The 23,311-nt window shown below is 40.4% G+C and overlaps 1 protein-coding gene across 6 annotated transcripts in view; it reads left to right on the forward strand.

The window, feature by feature from the left end:
- The window catches only part of C8H1orf21 (chromosome 8 C1orf21 homolog), a 195,609-nt gene that overhangs the window by 166,519 nt on the left and 5,779 nt on the right, over nt 1-23,311 (forward strand). For all 6 annotated transcript variants that reach the window (XM_073356659.1, XM_073356657.1, XM_073356656.1 and 3 more), the window contains 2 exons: nt 7,449-7,525; nt 16,204-16,264. In XM_073356659.1, the coding sequence (XP_073212760.1) occupies nt 7,449-7,525; nt 16,204-16,264 (138 nt within the window). The remainder of the gene's footprint in view (nt 1-7,448; nt 7,526-16,203; nt 16,265-23,311) is intronic.

The raw sequence follows: 23,311 nt of genomic DNA on the forward strand, positions 1-23,311 counted from the left end.
TAAAAGTAGCTTATTTCAGTTTAGTTTGTTGAGTGTGAACAGGTTTAAGTTAAACTGAAATAAGCAACACTTAAATAATAAGTTTGTATGTAGACAAGACCTCAATTGCTTTAATTCATGCTTGTGAGTAGTCCTGTTGATGTCAGATTAAATTAAAGCAAATGCATATTTGTTATATTATCAGTATGGGCGCCTGAATTAACTCGGCACACAATAAGTATGTGTTTATGGGGGTGGAGAAGAGTAACATAAATAGAACTGCATATTTACATAGGCTCACCAAATACATATCTTGATAGTTCCAAATCATTTTTAAGTTTTGGTTGGTTGGTTTTATTTGTTATAATAATTCAGACAGTTAATTACTACTGAATTAATTTGTCTTCCAAATTATGGGAAATATTTGATTAATTTTGTTTATGCTTTGGAGAACTATTTCTGAAAATCTGTTTTTATCAGAGAAAATATTTGTCCTATGTTACAAAATATTGCTGGTAAATAATAGCTATAAACATAGTGATGAGCCAGCTTAAGACAGTACCTTACAAGAATGAGTTTGGCTCAGTTTTTGTTTGTTTTTCTGTGTTTTTTTAATTGTAATTCCTTTTATTCTGCCCATTACTCTAGCTGAGCAACAGATGGAGAATGGAGGGGAGAAAAAACATACTCTGATTAGATAAAATAATTGAAATGTATTAATTATTGATGCCCATTTCGTAGGGTAATAGAAATTGTCACAAAAGCACAGGACTGGGAGTCGAGATGTGGGAATCTGTTCCCAGCTCTACCAAGAATTTTTCCAAAGTGACCTTGGTAATCTTTCTGCACCTGTTTTGTCATCTGTAGTATGGGTATAAAATATGTCCAGGGCACTGGGGGCTATGTTAATTATTTTTTGTATGCTGTGTGGAGATCTATGGACAGAAGATCTATATAAATGCAAATTATTTTTCTCTGATCTTTTAATTGCTTTTGATTGACAAAAGTTTCTCCTCAGAAGCCAACTAAGGCCTTGTCAATAGTGGGGACTGTCCTGATTCCAGCCACCCATGTAGCTAAACTAGTGCAAACCCCAAAGGTAGACAAGGAAAGTTGTGATTTACACTGATGTAGTTTATCTCTGCTTGAAACCAGTAAGGTGCAAATCACAGCTCTCTCTTGTTTTACTTTGCGCTGGTGATAGGAATTGACAAGAGACATGGTGTGTATCTTCGGGAGGAGTGCAAGAAGTGGTATGAAATGAGGTGTGGCGTATGAGTGAGAAAGTGGGGATCACAGAATTCAACTTCTATTTTCATTACTAGGTGGTGTGCACCTATAGCCACTGAACTTGCATACTTTTGGCTGTATTCTAATTCCAGATATGTGATAAACATCACTGTATGTCTCCAATGTCTGTTATCACATACTGGCTAGCACAGCAGCAGATATTTTAGGATACAACAGCAAGACATGCCATGTATATGAGACTGGAAGTTGATCTTGTACCTCTGTTTCTGTTATGTTCCCAGCCTAGCATCTCTCTTTCCCTCTGATTAGCCTTGAGATCTACTCCTCTTCTTTTTCACTTGACAATTTTATTGGCTTATCCTACATACACACATGCAAAAAAAGTCATCTACAAATAACTGTTGAAGCAAGATTTAAAAATGCTATGAAAGCAAATGAATTCAGAAGGTGGGATGCAGTCTTTATCCTGATGCTTCAGCATTATACCATTGAATAATGGTAAGATAATGACTGGTAAGGTGTAAAGATATGAGTGAAGGCCCAAGTTTAGGCTTGTTTTTTCCTGAATTTTAATAACTCATTTTCAAGTTAGACACCACTTAGTTTGCAGTCCTTTCAGAGAGGTTACAGTAATTTGCACCAGAAAAAGTGTCAAGCATGCATAAGAAGTTGATGCTTCCACTCCTTGTGGAATTATTCATTCAAGTATTAACTGTATAATGGCCTACTTTTAAAATCAAGTAACTCACCAGCCTATTTTTAAAAATAATTTAAAGTGATTGATCCATTCAGATTTTTTAAATTAATTTTTTAGTTTATCTTTTCAAAAATGGTCATAGCAGCAAAGTGCCGAGGAAATTAGATTGATTTATTCAGTTGATAGACTAACATTTGCCTGTTCTGCACCATCTGTACTGTCAGATTTCTCTAATGCAAATCACTTTAATAATATTTAAGTAAAAAATCACCCTATTTTTTTCCAAATGTTGTTACAGAAAGTGATACCTTGTACGCCAAGTTTTGATTCATAGCAAATTTTTGTATTGAAAACAAGGTGTTACCTTGAAATGCTGACTCAAAGCTAAACCAAGGATTTTCTCTTTTTTGCCTTTTTTTGTTTAATTATTCTGTGTACAGGACACAGTTGTGTACCTGCCCGTAAGCATATTGCTTGATTTATTCTTTTGTCCCTTTCTGTCTTATTTTATAGCTGAATAGGTAAAATCTCCCATAACTGCTCCTTTATTAATTTAATAACCACATCTGAATTTTTTATTCTCCATGTTGCTGCCTCTGATCAGCTGCACTCCGACAAATGCATGCCTACAGTTTACTCCTAATATTGAGTTGACTTTAATTTAAAGCTCTAACAGTTCTATGTAAAGAAGTTTCTTCAAAGATACTTCTTTCAATTACCATGCCCCAATAATTTGCTGCTGCTGCTGCTTTACTTATCCACCCACACATGTTTTGAACTACAAAAGAACTGAAGTGTGCATGTGCATGAGAAAGAGAGAGCTTGGCAATTTAGTATGTAAGGCCTGGTCTACAGTACGTGGTTATTTCAGAATTAGCCGAGTTACTTCGAAATAAAACTGATTCCGTCCTCACAACCAAACCAGTTTTTTCAATTTAAAGGGCTCTTTAATTCAATTTCTGTATTGCACCTCGGCAAGTGGAGTAGCGCTAATATCGAGATCACAGTTCTGGGTTACAGGTACTGTGGACCCAATTTGACAATACTGGCCTCCGGGAGCTATCCCAGAAAGCTCCCTTGTCACCGCTCTGGACAACACTCTGAACTCCGATGCACTAGCCAGGTAGGCAGTAAAAGCCCCAGGAACTTTTGAATTTCCTGTTTGGTCACCACCAGCACAGGCGACCATGTGGAGTCCACCATCACAGGCGACCATGTGGAGTCCACCATCACAAGAGACCACACAGTCCCAGATTCGCAGATGAGCTCCAGCATGGTCCGAATGGGAGGTACTGGATCTCATTGCATGTTGGGGAGACAAATCTGTTATGGCAGAACTACATTCCAAAAAAAGAAATGCAAATACATACGCTAAAGTCTCCAGGGCCATGACGGAAAGAGGCTATTCCAGGGACACAGAGCAGTGTTGTATAAAAATCAAGGAGCTCAGGCAAGTGTACCAAAAAGCCAGGGAGGCGAACAGGCGCTCTGGGTCACAGTCCCATACATGCCACTTCTACCGTGAGCTGCATGTAATTATGGGGGGTGACGCCAGCACTACCCAACCACTGTCCATGGACATCTGCAAGGGGGGAGTAGCACGGAGTGAGGAGGATGAGTTTTTGGAGGACGAAGAGGAGGAGGACGGTACACAGGCAGCAAGTGGGGAATCTGTTTTCCCCCCTAGCCAGGAACTATTCTTGACGCTGGAGCCAGTAGCCTCCCCCAACTCCCAAGGCATGTTCCCGGATCATGATCCTGGAGAAGGCACTTCTGGTGAGTGAGAGCTTAATTGGAGCCACGCGGTGGGGGGAAACTCAGCTGCGCTGGGCTGTTCGCGTTTAGTTTAAAGGGCTCATCCCTGCTCAGAGCCTCATCAGAGCCACACGGTGTGTGGGCTGGGGAGGGTGTTGTGTGAAGCGATCATCACAGAGAGCCCACAGGCCCTCCTTTTATATAGCAAACCCACCAGGCATTGTTTGCTATGGGAAAGGGTGTCCGGCAGTTTGAAAGTACTGAAATGAATGCGGAAGAAGCAGAACCCCACGTGCCCCTAGGGCTTACCATGGCTGCCTGCAAGCTGAATTCTGTTGCCTGGCTGCATGTGATGGCTTATTCACACCAAAGTGGCAGGCAATTCAGTATAAGAAGCAAAATGAGACCTTGTACAGAAAGAACATGTGCTGTGTACTATGAATTGCCTGTTTCACTGAGAAAGAGTGTCCCCTTTGTTCTCTAAAATGTATCTTTTAAAATACTACCCTCCCTTTTTCTCCTCCTGCAGCAGATACAAATGTTTCAACGTGGACCCTGTCTACTCTGTCCCAGAGGCTGATCCAGATTAGAAGGCAGAGAAAACAAACTCGGGACGACATGTTTGCCGAGCTCATGCAGTCCTCCCGCACTGATAGGGCCCAGTTGAATGCCTGGAGGCAAACAATTGCGGAGTCGCTTAAAGCATTACATGAATACAAAGAGAGGAGGGATGTGAACGATGAGAGCAGGCAGGATGCTATGGACAAGCTCATGGAGGAGCAAACTGACATGCTCCGCTGTATGGTGGATCTAATACGGGAAAGGCAGCAAGACCACAGACTGCCTCTGCAGTCCCTGTATAACCGCCCTCCCTCTTCCCCAAGTTCCATAGCCTCCTTACCAAGATGCCCAAGAACACGGGGGGAGAGGCTATGCGGACCCACACAGTCAACCCCAGAGGATTGCACAAGCAGCAGAAAGCTGGCATATCCTAAATTTTGATTTGGTTTCTGGATTTGTCCTTCCCTCCTCCTACACCCCCCTAATCCAATACCCCCCTCTCTCGTCTATCTTCTGATTTTTCTCAATGTTTTGTGCAACAAATAATAAAGAACGTTTTTTTAAACGATTGTGACTTTATTTTCTTTCATATATAGAGAGGTGCCGGTAAATTTAAGAGAAACAAACACAATTGTCACACCGTACCCTGGCCAGTCATGAAACTGATTTTCAAAGCTTCTCTGATGTGCTTCTCTTCTAATAGCCCTGTTGTCTGGCTGTGCGAAACTGGACACCAGGCGAGTTGCCTCAACCTCCCAACCTGCCATAAATGTCTCCCCCTTACTCTTACAGATATTATGGAGCACACAACAAGCAGCAATTACAATTGGAATATTGGTTGTGCTGAGATCTAACTGAGTCAGTAAACTGCGCCAGCGCACTTTCAAATATCCAAACGCACATTCTACTACCATTCTGCACTTGCTCAGACTATAGTTGAACTGCTCCTTACTACTGTCTAGGGTGCCTGTGTACGGCTTCATGAGCCACGGCATTAAGGGGTAGGCTGGGTCCCCAAGGATAACTATAGGCATTTCAACATCCCCAACAGTAATTTTCTGGTCTGGGAAGTAAGTTCTTTCCTGCAGCTGGTCAAACAAACCAGAGTTCCTGAAGATGTGAGCATCATGCACCTTTCCTGGCCATCCCACGTTGATGTCAGTGAAACGTCCCTTGTGATCCACCAGTGCTTGCAGCACCGTGGAAAAGTACCCCTTGCGGTTTATGTACTGGCTGCCCCGGTGTTCCGGGGCCAAGATAGGGGTATGCGTTCCGTCTATCACCCCGCTGCAGTTAGGGAACCTCAGCGCATTAAAGCCATCCACAATGGTCTGCACATTTCCCAAAGTCACTACCCTTGATAGCAGCTGGTCAATGATTGTGTTGGCTACTTGCCGCACAGCAGCCCCCACAGTAGATTTGTCCACTCCAAATTGATTCTCGACTGACCGGTAGCTGTCGGGCATTGCAAGCTTCCACAGGGCTATGGCCACTCGCTTCTCAACTGTGAGGGCTGCTCTCATTTTGACGTCTTTGCGCTTCAGGGCAGGGGACAGCAAGTCACAAAGTTCCATGAAAGTGGCCCTACGCATAAGAAAGTTTTGCAGCCACTGGGAATCATCCCGTACCTGCAACACTATGCGGTCCAACCAGTCTGTGCTTGTTTGCCGGGCCCAGAATCAGCGTTCCACAGCATGAACCTGGCCCAACACCACCACGATCTCCCAATTGCCACATGCTGTGCTTCTAGGAATGTCTGCGTCCATGTCCTCATCATTATCGTAATCGCGCTGTCAACACTTCCTTGCCCTGTTTTGCAGGTACTGCACATACTGCTGGATAATGCGGGAGGTATTTACAGTGGTCAAAACTGCAGCGGAGATCTGATTGGGCTCCATGGCTATGGCGCCTGCACGGGTAATCCTGGAAAAAGGGCGCGAAATGTAGGAGAGCAGAGTGGCAGCAGAAGAGGTGCTGTTCAGTTCACGGTAGCCAAAAAAAGACGGTAAATGGTTGCCTTCTGTAGCTTTCACGGAGGTGGGAGCCCAGGACAGACAACATGGAGAAGCTCAGAAGCGTGGCAATAGTGGGAGAGCAGAGTTGGCGGCGGAAGCTGTGCTGCTTGGTTCACGATGGCTGAGCAGAGTTGGCAGCAGAAGCGTTCGATGAGGAAGAGAAAGAGTAGATGATAGAGATTACAAAGGAAGATGAGAGGAAATGAGAGGTGGATTCATAGTAGCAGGAGAGCAGCGGTGCACCGTCTGCTGAAAGCAGTATGCTGTCTGCATGCCAAAAAGGCGCGAAACGATTGTCTGCCATAGCTTTCACGAAGGAAGGAGTGACTGACGACACACACCCAGAAACACCCGCGAAAATGTTTTTGCCCCATCATGCACTGGGAGCTTAACCCAGAATTCCAATGGGTGGCGGGGACTGCGGGAACTGTGGGATAGCTACCCACAGTGCACCGCTCCGACAGTCAATGCTAGCCTTGGTACTGTGGACGCACTCAGCCGAATTCACGCACTTTAGTGGACCAAATGTATAAAATAGCTTCCGAAAATTTGATTAGAATAATTTCGAAATAATTTCATACTGTAGACATACCCTTAGAGTGATCTTAGCACTTTCAACAAGGTGCTGAATTGACAGCCTGGGAGACGGAAGTCTTTAACTCCAGCCCTGTTTTGAGAGAGCTAACTCTACAGGTAAAAAAGTTTAGTTCAGTCTCTGCGACCATTCAGTATTTTGCCTCACCACCTCATTAAAGTTGCCAATTAGTGCTACTTTTCATGTAATCACCTGTCTACGAGTAACTAGACTCAGATTTTGCACAGGCCACTAGACAGTCATCTGATAGTAACAACTTTGATCACTACTAGTCTGTGTTAGATTTGAACCAGTGACTGGAGGCCCAAGGTTCTGTGTCCTATTATAAATCCTCTGAGCCTTCAGGTCCCTGTTTGTCATTTTTAACAAGAGTATCTGTAGGCTGCTAGCTGTACTATTACAGAACTGTTCTAGATTTCCTTAAAGATTTTATTTGGTTTCCTTATGGTTAATGTTTTATTTATAATACCTGTATTTTTACAAATCCATTTGCAGAAGCTGGTTTCTCTGTACTGGAGAGTAACATTCTGATGACAAATATAGAGAAAGTATGTTTAATAAATGCTGATTATATTTGTGTGTTTGTGTGTTTCAGGAAAAAAGTGCCAGTTCAAATGTAAGACTTAAATCTAACAAAGAGGTCCCAGGATTAGTACATCAACCCAGAGCAAAGTAAGTTACACTCCATAATTTTAATAGAAATGAATGCTTATTGAATTAAAACAATACCCCCCAAATACCCAAACTTTGCCCAAGTAAAGGCTGCATTGGGAGCTCCCTAACAACCGAAGGGTCACACCTAGCTTAAGTAAAACAGAGAAGAATGCAACCATCCTCACATTTTTGTTACGGATGGGCGGCCTATTGAGAGCTGCTCAGATCAAGCTGGGGCATTGCATGCCAGGATATTTAGTCTCCGTGCATGGCTGTATTAATGATGGAAGTACCTTTGAGACATGCTGTACAATTCCATAGGTATTAGATGAATCAGAGGCTGAACTTTAGCCACCCTTGCAATACCTTTTTCTTGGCTTGATTTTCAAAGATGCAAAACTTTTTTTTCTTGTTGAATAGATTTACCCTGCCACAGCTTACCAGGGTACATAACTACATTATATTTCTCATATGATACATTTGTTTATACACATAAATAAATGCACACACCCTAACTAGATGTTATTTACAAAGATTCTGTCCAGTGTTTTGGCTTACTTTGGTAGATAAACAGCATAACAAATTTGGGAATTAAACTACTTCCATTTAAAATGATGATGGTGTTTGTTATATGCTGACAGTGTGCTATGTGGCCGTCAGTTTATACAACCCTTAGATTAAAGTTTTCATGCTATTTCCTTTTGAAATCAGTCAGCATTAAACACAGCACTGCCATGCCATATTTACCTCTTGTGACCGTACTAGTGCCAGTATTAATTACTTGTTTCATATCTAAGTCACCATTACATTTTAATCACCAACTGAATTGAAAATAAGAGCTTTTATGGTAGCATAGATTTGGTACTTCACAGTGAAAAGATAAAGCAGTGTTGTTGCATTCAAAGCAGTAAAGGAGACACTGTTCTTTACTAGAGCTAAGAGCCCTACAGGCACAGTATAAACTTAAACTTGTTGCATACAAAGTACATTGTGCAAATTATCACATCATATACCTTTCAAGAGAGTCCTTGAAATATAGGACAGCTTTTTTTTTTTTTTTAGTCTAGAAAACAGATATAAATGCAAAGAAATTCATTTGGGTGAGAGGGACAACTTGTACCCTTCAACAAGGCAGTACTGCAGAATTTTACTTCACTCAAAGCAGGCTCGTGGATGTAAAGACACGCTTGGGTACAGGAGCACAATGTAGCTCTTCCTCTCTGGCTGCCACTGCTAGCTGGTGGCTATCAGATGGGGTTAAAGGAAAAAAATTACTTTAGTCAGCCATCTGTTCAGCTGCATCTGAGGCAGGAAGAGATTACAGATTTATTTTCTGTGTAATTTGGTTGATCCTTTTTGTTTTCAAGGAGGAGTTTAAAAAGTTCCTACAGAAACCAGACTTACCAAAAGAAGTGTAACTAGATAAGATAATAAACAAGTTCTGTTGTCTTTCTACAAAAATAAATATACTGTTATTTCTTATAACATTAGGCTGTTCTGTAAAACCTGCACTATTTATCCAACATGACCAGATCTTGCCAACACTTACCCACTGACTGGCTTTACTTACAGAATTATTTCCACTGAATTTATGTATACATTTACACAGACATCTTTTCAGGTCTGGGTACCAACATATTAGCTAATCACTTGTTAAATATCAGTTTTTTGTTTTTGTTTTTTTAAATTTATAGATTTAGAAGCAGAAGTAAAACCTTAAAATATCCAACTTTTGATTACAATCGGGTGTTTGTGTATTGGATGGAGAGGGCTGTTCCACTTGAATATTCAAAAATAGTTAAATATTTTGTAAAATGTTTGTTTTTAAAAAAAGCCCAACTTGGACCAAATGTTATAAATTGAAACATAAATTGAAGATTTTTTAAAATTATTTGTTGAATTAAATGTACAAGTACAATCTTGGACATTCCTGCTACATCTAGCAGAACTTGGATTTTACAAGTTAAAGCCCAGATCTTGCGAAGACTTGCTCAGACATTTATCTTCTACATGTGTGATTAATTCCATTAAGTAACTGGAACTTCTCATGTGCATAAATCTCAGGATGGGGACCTTAGGAAGTATAATGAAAGAAATAATCTATTTTGTACTATTGTATCTAGCCATGGAATCCAGATTTTTGTAAAACATTATTTCTCCCTCTATCAACTCATTCCTAACTGGTGGCACACTATGGAATTTATAAAATGCATTCACATCAGGATAGTTTCAGATTTCCCTTGCTGTCTAACACATAAAATATCACAAGAAAAAAGATTATCCAGACATTTCCTTTTGTCAAAAGGATTTTCTTGAAGAGGTTTACCCAAGAGTACCATCTTAGATCCTTGGGTAGTTTTCATTCTCTTCCAGTAGTTCATTCATTCTTTGCTATATATATTCCCAGTATTATTGTAATTTTACACCATTCCAGAGAGTATCTATTATGTCAGCATTTTCTGTATTGCATCTCCAACGCGAGGGCAATTTTACTGCCAAGTTATGCACTTCTGAAGATAATGGTTTATTACAGTGACAGTTCATACAGACTTTTAATGATAGAAGTATTCTAATAAACTATTTTGAATGATCTTTTTACCCACATAGCAGTAGATAATTTTTTTCCTGTAATTAAATAGTCGTCCTGAAAATTACATCTTTGGTAGGCCCTGAAAGTCTCTTCTTATTGTGTTGGAAGCTGGCACTCTGAGAGTTGTGGAGGCAGACGTGAATTTCAAATGCTCTTTCCTCCTAAGAAAATGTAGTATAACTAGGCTGTCGTGGGTGTTTGCTCATTCTGGTTGTCTCTATCATACTTTGCACGTCAATTGGGTTATCTGCTGGAGCTAAATTGCTACGTTATCTTATAAATGATGTATCAGAGTTATGTTTCTGTCCACACCAACACACTGTGTGTGCTGTACCTCAAATAGAGAAATTAGTTTGTGACCTATATATGCCCTTACTGAAAACTGGTTGGCAAAGTAGTAAGCCTAATAGTTATAGAAAGCAGATTTGAAGTAATGACATGAACAAACTGTTTTCTTTGGTTCTAAAACTTCGATTATATTCACTTTTTTAAATCCACTCTTTAAAATTCATTCTTGATTAAGTTTCAGAGTAACAGCCGTGTTAGTCTGTATTTGCAAAAAGAAAAGGAGTACTTGTGGCACCTTAGAGACTAACCAATTTATTTGAGCATGAGCTTTCGTGAGCTACAGCTCACTTCATCGGATGCATACCGTGGAAACTGCAGCAGACTTTATATACACACAGAGAATATGAAACAATACCTCCTCCCACCCCACTGTCCTGCTGGTAGTAGCTTATCTAAAGTGATCATCAAGTTGGGCCATTTCCAGCACAAATCCAGGTTTTCTCACCCTCCACCCCCCCACACACACAAATTCACTCTCCTGCTGGTAATAGCCCATCCAAAGTGACAACTCTCTACACAATGTGCATGATAATCAAGTTGGGCCATTTCCTGCACAAATCCAGGTTCTCTCACCCCCTCACCCCCCTCCAAAAAACACACACACAAACTCACTATCCTGCTGGTAATAGCTCATCCAAAGTGACCACTCTCCCTACAATGTGCATGATAATCAAGGTGGGCCATTTCCAGCACAAATTCAGGTTTTCTCACCCCCACCCCCACCCCCATACACACACAAACTCACTCTCCTGCAGGAGATAATGTGCATGATAATCAAGGCCCACCTTGATTATCATGCACATTGTAGGGAGAGCGGTCACTTTGGATGAGCTATTACCAGCAGGATAGTGAGTTTGTGTGTGTCTTTTTTGGAGGGGGGTGAGGGGGTGAGAGAACCTGGATTTGTGCAGGAAATGGCCCAACTTGATTATCATGCACATTGTGTAGAGAGTTGTCACTTTGGATGGGCTATTACCAGCAGGAGAGTGAATTTGTGTGTGTGGAGGGTGAGAAAACCTGGATTTGTGCTGGAAATGGCCCAACTTGATGATCACTTTAGATAAGCTATTACCAGCAGGACAGTGGGGTGGGAGGAGGTATTGTTTCATATTCTCTGTGTGTATATAAAGTCTGCTGCAGTTTCCACGGTATGCGTCCGATGAAGTGAGCTGTAGCTCACAAAAGCTCATGCTCAAATAAATTGGTTAGTCTCTAAGGTGCCACAAGTACTCCTTTTCTTTTTATTCTTGATTAATAAATTGACTTAGATTGTAATTTAACTTCCAGCTTTCCCTCTAAGAACTTCCCTTTGAAACGTATTTTTCATTCAAGGTCCCAGCATGAGCAGAGCACTGTATATGCTCATCCTGATAGCAGATACGGCATACATGCATGGCTTTGTTAGACCATGTCATTGGGATTTGAGTGGGATATTAACTTGTTACAGCTCAAAGGATCATACTGAAAAAGTCAAACCTCGGGACAATCTGGGAGTTGAATTTAACAAGCCGAATCAGCTTTTCATATTATTTAAATAGTGGCATTATCAAACTCCAGTTTCTCTTTAACTGTCTGATACCGTCGTTAAGATCTGCACCCCTTTTCCATTTCTCACTCTTCCTTTATGCTTTGTTCAATACCTGGCATTCCTGCCCTATGCTAATGTGCCAGACACCCCACCAGACCTTCTTTTCATTCAAATCCCACCTGGAAACTCACTTTCCTGTGAGCGCTACAAATAGGCTACCCACATCACTAAAAATGCTCTCATCACCCAATACTTTGTTGTTAAAAGAACAGGAGTACTTGTGGCACCTTAGAGACTAACAAATTTATTAGAGCATAAGCTTTCATGATCCACTTCAAGAAGAAAGATATATACATACAGATAAGTTGGAAGTTGCCACACAAACTGTAGAGGCTAATTAGTTAAGATGAGCTATAATCAGCAGGAGAAAAAAAAACTTTTGTAGTGATAGTCAAGATGGCCCTTCTATGCATCTGATGAAGTGGGCTGTAGCCCACGAAAGCTTATGCTCTAATAAATTTGTTCGTCTCTAAGGTGCCCCAAGTATTCCTGTTCTTTTTGCAGATACAGACTAACACGGCTTCTACTCTGAAACCTGCCATTTAGACAGTTGACAAGAAGGTGTGAGGATACTTAACTTTAGGGAAATAGATTCAATATGTGTAATGACCCAGCCACTCCCAGTCTATATTCAAACCCAAGTTAATGGTATCTAGTTTGCATATTAATTCAAGCTCAGCAGTTTCTCATTGGAGTCTGTTTTTGAAGCTTTTCTTTTACAAAATTGCCACCCTTAAGTCTTTTACTGAGTGGCCAAAGAGATTGAAGTGTTCTCCTACCGGTTTTTGAATGTTATGATTCCTGTTGTCAGATTTGTGTCCATTTATTCTTTTGCGTAAAGACTGTACGGTTTGGCCAATGTACATAGCAGAGGGGCATTTCTGACACATGATGACGTATATCACATTGGTAGATGTGCAGGTGAATGAGGCCCTGATGGCGTGGCTAATGTGATTAGGTCCTGTGATGGTGTCACTTGAATAACTATGTGGACAGAGTTGGCATCGGGCTTTGTTGCAAGGATAGGTTCTTGGGTTAGTGTGTTTGTTGTGTGGTTGCTGGAGAGTATTTGCTTCATGTTGGGGGGCTGTCTGTAAGCAAGGACTGGTCTGTCTCCCAAGATCTGTGAGAGTGAGGGATCATTTTTCAGGATAGGTTTTAAATCTTTGATGATGCACTGGAGAGGATTTAGTTGGGGGCTGAAGGTGACAGCTAGTGGTGTTCTGTTATTTCCTTTGTTGGGCCTGTCCTGTAGTAGGTGACTTCTGGGTACTCTTCTGGCTCTGTCAATCTGTTTTTTCACTTCAGCAGGTGGGTATTGTAGTTTTAAGAGTGCTTGATAGAGATCTTGTAGGTGTTTGTCTCTGTCTGAGGGATTGGAGCAAATGCAGTTGTATCTTAGAGCTTGACTGTAGACAATAGATCATGTGGCGTGTCCTGGATGGAAGCTGGAGGCATGTAGGTAAGTATAGCAGTCAGTAGGTTTCTGGTGTAGGATGGTGTTTATGTGATCATCGCTTATTAGTACAGTAGTGTCCAGGAAATGGACCGCTTTTGTGGATTGGTCTAGGCCGAGGTTGATGGTGGGATGGAAATTGTTGAAATCATGGTGCAATTCCTCAAGGGCTTCTTTTCCATGGGTCCAGATGATGAAAATGTCATCAAAGTAGCGCAAGTAGAGTAAGGGCGTTAGGGGACGAGAGCTAAGGAAGCATTGTTCTAAGTCAGCCATAAAAATGTTGGCATACTGTGGAGCCATGCGGGTACCTATAGCAGTGCTGCTGGTTTGAAGGTATACATTGTCCCCAAATGTGAAATAGTTATGGGTGAGGACAAAGTCACAAAGTTCAGCCACCAGGTTTGCCGTGACATTATCGGGGATACTGTTCCTGATGGCTTGTATGCCATCTTTCTGTGGAATGTTGGTGTAGAGGGCTTCTACATCCATAGCGGCCAGGATGGTGTTTTCCGATGGATTGTAGTTTCCTCAGGAAGTCAGTGGTGTCTCGAAGATAACTGGGAGTGCTGGTAGCGTAGGGCCTGAGGAGAGAGTCCACATAGCCAGACAATCCTGCTGTCAGGGTGCCAATCCCTGAGATGATGGGGCGTCCAGGATTCCCAGGTTTACGGATCTTGGGAAGCAGATAGAATACCCCTGGTCGGGGTTCTAGGCATATGTCTGCACAGATCTGTTCCTGTGCTTTTTCAGGGAGTTTCTTGAGCAGATGGTGCAGTTTCTTTTGGTAATCCTCAGTGGGATCAGAGGATAATGGCCAGTAGAATGTGGAGTTAGAGAGCTGCCTAGCAGCCTCTTGTTCATATTCCAACTTATTCATGATGACGACAACACCTCCTTTGTCAGCCTTTTTGATTATGATATCAGAGTTTTTCCTGAAGCTGTTGATGGCGTTGTGTTTAGCATGGCTGAAGTTATGGGCAAGTGATGCTACTTTTCCACAATTTCAGCCCGTGCACATCGACGGAAGCAATCTATGTAGAAGTCCAGTCTGTTTCGACCTTCAGGAGGAGTCCACGCAGAATCCTTCTTTTTGTAGTGGTGGTAGGAAGGATTCTATGGGTTAGTATGTTGTTCAGAGGTGTGTTGGAAATATTCTTTGAGTCAGAGACGTCGAAAGTAGGATTCTAGGTCACCACAGAACTGTATCATGTTTCTGGGCCTGGAGGGACAAAAGGAGAAGGCCCCAAGATAGGACAGACTCTTCTGCCGGGCTAAGAATATAGCTGGAAGGATTAACAATATTGTTGGGTGGGTTAAGGGAACTACTGTTGTGGCTCCTTGTGGAATGTAGCAGTTTAGATAGTTTAGTGTCCTTTTTCTTTTGTAGAGAAGCAAAGTTTGTGTTGTAAATGGCTTGTCTAGTTTTTGTAAAAACTATCCATGAGGAAGTTTGTGTGGAAGGTTGGTTTTTTGTGAGAGTATCCAGTTTTGAGAGCTCATTCTTAATCTTTCCCTGTTTGCTGTATAGGATGTTGATAAGGTGGTTTTGCAGTTTCTTTGAGAGTGTGTGGCACAATCTCTCAGCATAGTCTGTGTGATATGTAGATTGTAATGGATTTTTTACCTTTAGTCCTGTTGATATGATGTCCATCTGTTTGCATTTGGAAAGGAGGATGATGTTTCTCTGTATCTGTACGAGTTTTTTCATGAAGTTTATGGATTGTTGTTGTTTTTAAAAGACCTTCTAAGCACCATCCTCTGAATGTCCCTGTCCTTTTTTTGTGTCTGACCTTTCTGTATTTTTAGATTGTAAGCTCCCCTTGGGGCAAGACCTGTCTGTTGTCTTTTGTGTCTTGTTCCATACAAGCACGCTGTCAGCGCTTTACAGATAACTAATAATAGTATTTTCCAATGCTGCACACTAATGCAAAACACAGTTTCACTAAAATGTGAGCCTCCTGGTGCTGCAGAGTTAATGGAAGTAAATGATCTGAGTGTCAGAGCAGTGAAACCCCCGTCTCGGGATTAAAAAAAAAAGAGTTGTGCAACAGATTCCTGACTATTTAACATGGAGCTTGACTGTGGTAAGACTGTGCTCTACAAAAGGACCTTTCAGGGTAAGGTTATAAAATGGGCTTTAGTTTCACATTGTAGGCCTCTGATTAGTGTGATGATGCACTCTGCAATCTTAGAAATCTTCAGTTTCAACACAGAGGGGTCTGTCAATACTTGGCTAGCTCAGCCTCCGCCTCTGGAGTATGTAGCTGAATATTAAGTTCCTGCAGTCTGTCTAACAAAAAGAAAAGATGCTGAAGGAGTTAATTCTCCTCTTGATATGCACACAATTCCTAATAGCATTCCTGGGAATAACAGGCATACATTGAGCCAAATCCTCCACTCCTTGGATAGGCAAAACTTGCTATCAGTTAATGGGAGTTTCATCTGATCTAAAGAACTCTCACTCAGTACTCTCACTGGGCCCTTAGACAGCTTCTGACAGAATCATATACAGCTTTGGAGTAGGGAGGTTTCCAGTGTTCTATATGATATTTGATGTTACTGTCATTTTTGGCATAAGCAGAAAGTGCATCTCTTTCCAAGTGGTAATCCTGAGTCTGAGATTGGATCTCTAAATAATTTTGGAATACTGTATTAATTTGAAAATAGATAAATCTGTGCCTACATAGACACTCTTCCCTCATGTCTTTCAGCATGCACATCTCTGAAAGCCAACAGGAATTCTTCAGAATGCTAGATGAGAAAATTGAAAAGGTAAGAATCAAATAAATAAATGTTTTTGTGTGATAACTACAGAGTACAATATATGACTGACATACGGGCATCCTAGCCACATAGAAGGAGGAAATCAGCCACAGTATATTTAATATTCCATGCTTTACCAGTCCTAGATGATACATCAGTTTCAACTTAAAGCAGCCACTTGTTGGCATAAACCAGTATTGGGGGTTAGTTGTCTCAATGACGCTTTTGTGTGCAGGAGAGATGAGAAAGTGGCAGGGCAAGAGGTTACAGAGTGAGAACAGCGTGGGAAGGAAACCTAATTTTGGAAAGGTATCCAAACCCATCATGAATGGCAAATTTAAAGTTAGCCCAAGCATTAAGGGAGGGCTTGGATCAATTAATAAACAGAATTGCAAAGCAGGTTTTTAAACCTCCTATGATTTTTATACCCTCTGGTATTGAAGTTTTGTTTCATCTTTTTTTGCAGGGGGGGATTTGAAATTTAATCCTACTGTCAGAATTATCAACCATCATTTACAGATTTTTCTTGAAATAATGCTGATAGTCTCAGTTTATTTATTGACTGGCCTTTTCAAATTAAGCAGCCTTGCAAAAAGCCATGAATACAGACTGCAGATATGAGCATCTCTGCAACAGACCTGCACTGAATAGAGATAACAATACTAGAGATTTTTCAGAGCAGTGTAGGAGATTTAGGCACATTAATCCTCCTAGCCTGTTTTGCAAATCTCAAAGAATATTTTTATAGCAACTTTCATTTGAGAATCTCAGAGCACTTTACACACCTTTATTAACGAAACCTCACCGCATCCCTGTAATGTATTACTACCAGTAGGAAACTGAGGCATTAGAAGCTAAATGACTTATCCAGGACACTCAGCAGGTCAGTGACAAGTTCAGGAGCCAGAAGTCCTCTCTCCCTTTCCCCTGCTATAATCACTAGCTGATACTCTCTCATGAATGCGCATTTTAGGCTTAATTTGGGGTGAGGTGTATCATATAATATAATCTTTCTACTTTCAGAAGCCCGCTGAAACAGAATTAAGTATACTTAAAAATTGTGGTGGTGTGTTAGAGAATGGGAGGGTACTGAATACAGCTCTCCAGACACCAGTTTTTGCTCTGCAACTTTTCATATATGGAAAACAGATTCTGTGAGTTTTTTACAAGAACTGGCATATTGGTTGATTGTGAGCTTCTGCCATTTCTGCCAGTGATCACAGTACTTTTGAAAACTGGCTACATGTCTAACTAAGCAAATCACATATTTGTCTCAGGCAACTAATGTGTTCTTTATTCCATGAAAAATCACATTTTATTTTGGTGAAAGGGAAAATTTAGAGGAACTGCAACTATTTCACTCTATGAGACACCAACAAATAGACCAGGGGTAGGCAACCAATGGCACGTGTGCCAAACGCAGCACATGAGCTGATTTTCAGTGGCACTCACACTGCCCGGGTCCTGGTCACCGGTCCCCAGGGCTCTGCATTTTAATTTAATCTTAAATGAAGCGTCTTAAACATTTTAAAAACCTTATTTACTTTACATACAACAATAGTTTAGTTATATAATCTATAGACTTATAGAAAGAGACCTTCTAAAAATGTTAAAATGTATTACTGGCACGTGAAACCTTAAATTAGAGTAAATAAATGAAGACTCGGCACACCACTTCTGAAAGGTTGCTGATCCCTGAAATAGACATTATTGTGTATTAAAGAGCCTTTTTTAAATTCTTAGAGCTGAATTGTTAATTTGGAAGGGGAAAAAAAGGTTTGGCCTTGAGAGAAGCAACATAAGGTACTTTCAGCTGAGTAGAATTAACTCTGTGCTCCCTTTACGCCAAATGATTCCACTGTGACAATTCTACACTTTTTTTTTTTTTTATTTAGTTGGAGGATTATTTCCTTAAATGCAATAGTCCAGCCTGAAGTCTGGCTCTTTAATCTTCTGATTTGGAAAGATGACAGGTAAAGCGTTACACCAGAAAAGGTGCAATTTTTGTGACTGGACTATTTGACAGAAGAGTTCTCTGAACAAAGTAGTGTTTATAGGTTCATTATAAGTGCTTTATCATCTCAGTACTCTACTGTTTCCTGAATATTTAATCAAACAAGGAGCATGGTTTTATTTTAATCTGTGACATACCCCATCAAGGATTGAAAAATAAACTGTCCTGTTCATCCACATTGCAGCTGCTTCTAGCCCTGATAAGCATGTTGACCTAATAAATATTTAAACACTTATTGCTTGTAGTTTATGATCCTTCATAATATTAAAATTTGGCAGTTAAACAGTAGATACACCTTTTAAAATGTCCTTTACTACAGTATCTTCCCTACAGAGTGAACTCATTCCAATGAATTTGTCTGTGTGTGGGTTCATGTTGTTCTTCATTTGATGGATTTGTTTCAGGAGAACAATAGACACAATTCACCAGACAAAGAACTTAGAAGGGGGTTGTTGACTCTTTGTTCTCTCTGATGGGCAGAATCATCTTCTCATACCTTTATGGATGTCTCCAGTGCTCCTGATAGTAATTTATTATCCCAAGGGCCAGGAAATCATTTATAGGACAGAAGTTACAATTTTATTTGGTAAAACTGAATAAAGAAGATTCTCTCTTGCTTTTCAAACCAGTGACAACTCAAGAAGACTGGCAGGGATTACTGTACAGCGGAACCCTATATTTGTGTTTTTGAGGAGTTCATTGGTCTGAGGAAATGCTCTTTCAATTTTTACTCTTCTTTAAAAGACCTTTTGTTTTTAGTAAATATTTGTCAGAAATGTAGTTTTCTGAGTATCTGCCAACAATGCAAAATGGATGGGAAAATAAGATGATGGAAAAAAAAGATTGGTTTTGTTATATAGCACTTTCAGTCCATTTTAAAGGAAAATACAGGACAATAATAAAACATGCAATTAAAAGAAACTGAAAAAAATGTTATAAATCTGATTTGAAAAATACTGAGTGAATTACTTGACTATGTTTGAAGTGGACCAGCATGCCACGAAATTGAACTGTGAGGAGGCACTGGGATTGGCCCATAGGAGGGTTATGGTGGGCTCTAATAATGGGGGTTGGCTCCCAATCATAGGAATCCCCAAACGCCCCCACCCTTTCACTCCTTCACTGAACACCTCTTTTTAAGTCCTTTTCCAAGCCATTTATCTGGTCACTGTAAACCTTTTCTAGCCTGCTCTGTGCAAAAGGGAGGGCTAAGGCACAGGGCTGCCCCTTTTAAACCTCTCATTCCCAGGGGATGAGTCAGCGAACACGCTGACCCTTTTGCAGTAGCTGACTCCACCCCCACCCCCCTTTTGCAGTAGCTGACTCCACCCCCGCTTAAAGGTGCAGGGCAGTCAGTCTTGTTACAAAATGCAGTGAAAGTTCCATCTCCACTACAAAACTAAGTCATGACGTAACTGCATTCCCGGACACCCTTGTATTTGTAGTGGAGACAGGGATGGAGATTGGAATTATCTAAGACTGCTAATCGAACCTATAAAGTGAATAATTTTAAATAAGATAATACCTCTGAACTTAAATGTAAACCCGTAAGGCTGTTGGTCAGCTAATGCAGTTGAGTAAATAACCCAGATGTTATAATGTGAACACTATGAAGAATGGAGGAAGTTAAACATGTATTTTAAACTGCGTGGGGAGAAGAAAGAAGATGACAACTGAATGAGTAGGAAGACTGGTTAAAACAGTAATGCTGCAATCCAAACATGAAATTACAAGAGCAAGGACTGATGTTTTAACAGCTGAAAGTATGAAATATTTGTCAATCCCTGAGGTCAAACAAATGGCAGTGAGAGATAACTTAGAGAACCAGTATAAGCTGGAATGTGGGAAGAGTCAATGTCAAAAAACCAATACCCAAGATCCTGGGGGAACACTAGGACAATAGAGCTATACTTGGTACTGGGACAGTAGAGCTGAATTAACTTCCACAAAATGTGACCCAAAGGTAGAGCACAGACTGTCATTCCCAACAACAAAAGTGTCTGTTGGAGCTCAGTGTAAAATATATATCTATATAATTTTAAAAAAACCCACCATTGTGAGGCATCCAGATGGAGACATCTGTTATTTCTCTGAGTATCTGTCCTTGGTAGAAAAGACTGAAGAGGAATCATAGAAATGGATATCAGTGTAGTTATGATGATGAAAACCATCTGACTCAGAACACCCGAGGAGTAAGTAAATATTAAATGAAGAAAGCAAAGGACCCAGTACTGAATTCTGAGTTATATCAACACATTTAGAGCATACCATCAAAAGCCTGAGCCATTTGTTGTGGCTGCATCCTGGGTCTCACTAGGTTCAATGGGAGTTATGCCAGTAACTTCAGTGGCACCAGAATTTGGTCCTTGATTCAGAAAAAAATGAAAGGTATACAGTGGAAATCAAACAAGCATTAAGCCATGTGGAAACTTCAGGATGATAAGCACTGAAATAGTGTTGAATGATCCATAGTACTGGAAACAGTTTAACTGACAACAGATCATTAAGCAATTCTAGTGGTGCTTTTTTAGTAGAGCAGCAGAATGAAAAAAATCCCTCAGCTCATGCAGTTGAAGTTAATTTTAACTATTTAGTAAACAGAGTTCAGGGGATTCCGTGACAATGGTTTCCCCTGCTGTGAGCATAGAAATCTAGAGAAAGCAATAGTGCCATGGGACTTGCTCAGCCCTGTGGTACTCTGGTTGGACCACCGTAGAGCAGGTACACCAGATAGTGGCTTCAGTTCCTGCTTGATGCAAATACTAGATACATAAAGTAGCCAGTGAGGAAGAACAGTAAGGGGAATAGGGAGTCGGCAGGTGCAGAAAAGCAAGGCCTGAGAGAAGGTTGGGTCAGAAATACTCCTACTGGCTGCTAGTAGCTGCAGTCCGTGTCTCATGAAATTTTCATGCAGGCATGGAACTACTGTGAATGTAGTCACAGGCTTTAAAATATGACACACACATACAAGGAGTTCAAAAACAAAGGGAAGAAGTGAGAGAGAATGAGAGGCAGATAGTTAACAATAGCTTAATCCAGTGACAGCACTTGTTAAAAGTGCTCACCAAAGCATGCCTGAAATCACATAAAAACTTCCCATTGGAGAGTGAAGAATTTATAATAGCATCAGTTAAGCCTGAGGAAAGAACCTCTGGAGTAAATTAGAGGGAATTGGGTCAGAGGGACAAGTAATTAGCTTGACCTTAGAAATCAAGGCATAAATATTATCTTCAGAAACCCAAGATAGGGAAAGCAACAAAAGAGAAGAGAATAAAAAGAAGAGCAATACTCAGAGTCATTATAGACAGATGATGGTTTTCTGAAGCTGATTAATTTTGTTAGAGAGAGAATACAGCAGAATCAACCAGAGCAATTTTAAACATATGCCTGAAGAGGAGTTGGGGGTGAAATTTAAATGATCTCAAAATTGTCACAGAAATGGGCATTGGCTGCAACATTGTGTTATTGTTGAGATGTTAAATGGCCATTTTTTAAATGGCACCCACTGTAAAACCTCCAAGGAAAATAGAGATATATTCTTGTAGGAGGCAGAGACTCCCTGTACAAACACACAGTTTTGATGCAGAATAATTTTGATGCAATATCCTCAGGTGTCACTCAGTATAATGAAGCAGGTACCTCAGCTCATGCTGTTCTGAGATGAATCAGGGTTGTAAAAATGCATGTGATGGAGCAATGCAAGGAGCAAAATTATATTTGAATTAACAAAGAATTGCTGTGAAGCACAACATGGTAATCAAGATCACTCAGAGCTGGTGATGAAGAAAAAAATTTTCATATTCTGCTTAAAAAATATTCCAATCTGTGCTCCCCCATAATCCAGCATATAACTGAACAGGAAAGAGAAACCCAAAATTTACTTGGGTCCTGTTCCTACAAAGGTTTTAGGACACATGTTTATCTTTACTGAGTAATCCCTTTAGCGCCAGTAGGACTAGTCACAGTACAAAGTTAACCATGTGCCATAAGTCTTTGCACGCTCGGGGCTTTAGATTGCCAATTTTTTGGAACAGGGACTATCTTCTTATTATGGATGTGCATGTGCTTCTAGTACAATGGGGCCTTGATCCCTATCTGGGGTTCATAGGTGCTACCACAGTGCAATTATTATATAATCATAATGATGATTTAAAAAAGGATCGGAAGTGGAATATATTCAGAATTGCCCTAATTAAAGTGTTTGGTGGTAAAAGACAAATCCTGACAAATGGCCATCAAGCATTACTATTTTAACCAGATTCTGAAAAATGATTGTTTTACCCTAGCATCACAAGTATGAAGCATAGAAATTAAAATGAGAAACCAAATTATCTTCATTATAGTCAATATTTTATTTATAAATTATTATTGTTTCTATCTCAATCTGTAGGCACATTTAACATCCTCCTAGAGCAAAAACATCAATGCTATGAGATATAATTACATACCTAACAACTAATGTCTGGTCTGTGCTGGGGATTTTTTTCACCAATTGTAGTTTCATCAATATAAAACCTTAGTGCAGACTAGGGCAAATCACTTCTTATACCAGTGTGAGATACCTACACTACACGTTTGTTATATCAGTGTAACTACTCTCGTTCAGAAAACTTAGAGTGTAAACAATTTCTAGAGCTGACTTTTTCATTGAAGACCTAACATTTTAGAGAGAAGCAGTAGAGGATTTTACAGTTCCACAATATTTTTAAAGCCTTTGTTCCCTCATTTTGGTATATAACTGATTAAATAATGACACATTTTCTGTTGCCACTTGACTTCGGCCCTGCTCCAAAAGGAGTTAACATCCTGTTGTTGAATCTTTTAATATCTTCTGAACACACACTTTTATTTATACATGTGAATCTTTTGTTCCCTTTCCACTTAAATAAATATTTTATAAGTGACTTTGTTGCTCTTAAGAAATGCCAGATTGACAGCCCTAGACATTGAAGACCTCTCTCCACAAAACACACTTACAAGGCAGACTTCTGCACAGTGCTACAGCAATGTGCTTCACCCCAATCTAGAGGAATCACCTTTGG

This window comes from Lepidochelys kempii, chromosome 8 (genome assembly GCF_965140285.1).
Source record: "Lepidochelys kempii isolate rLepKem1 chromosome 8, rLepKem1.hap1, whole genome shotgun sequence".
Classification (NCBI taxonomy): Eukaryota; Metazoa; Chordata; order Testudines; family Cheloniidae; genus Lepidochelys; species Lepidochelys kempii.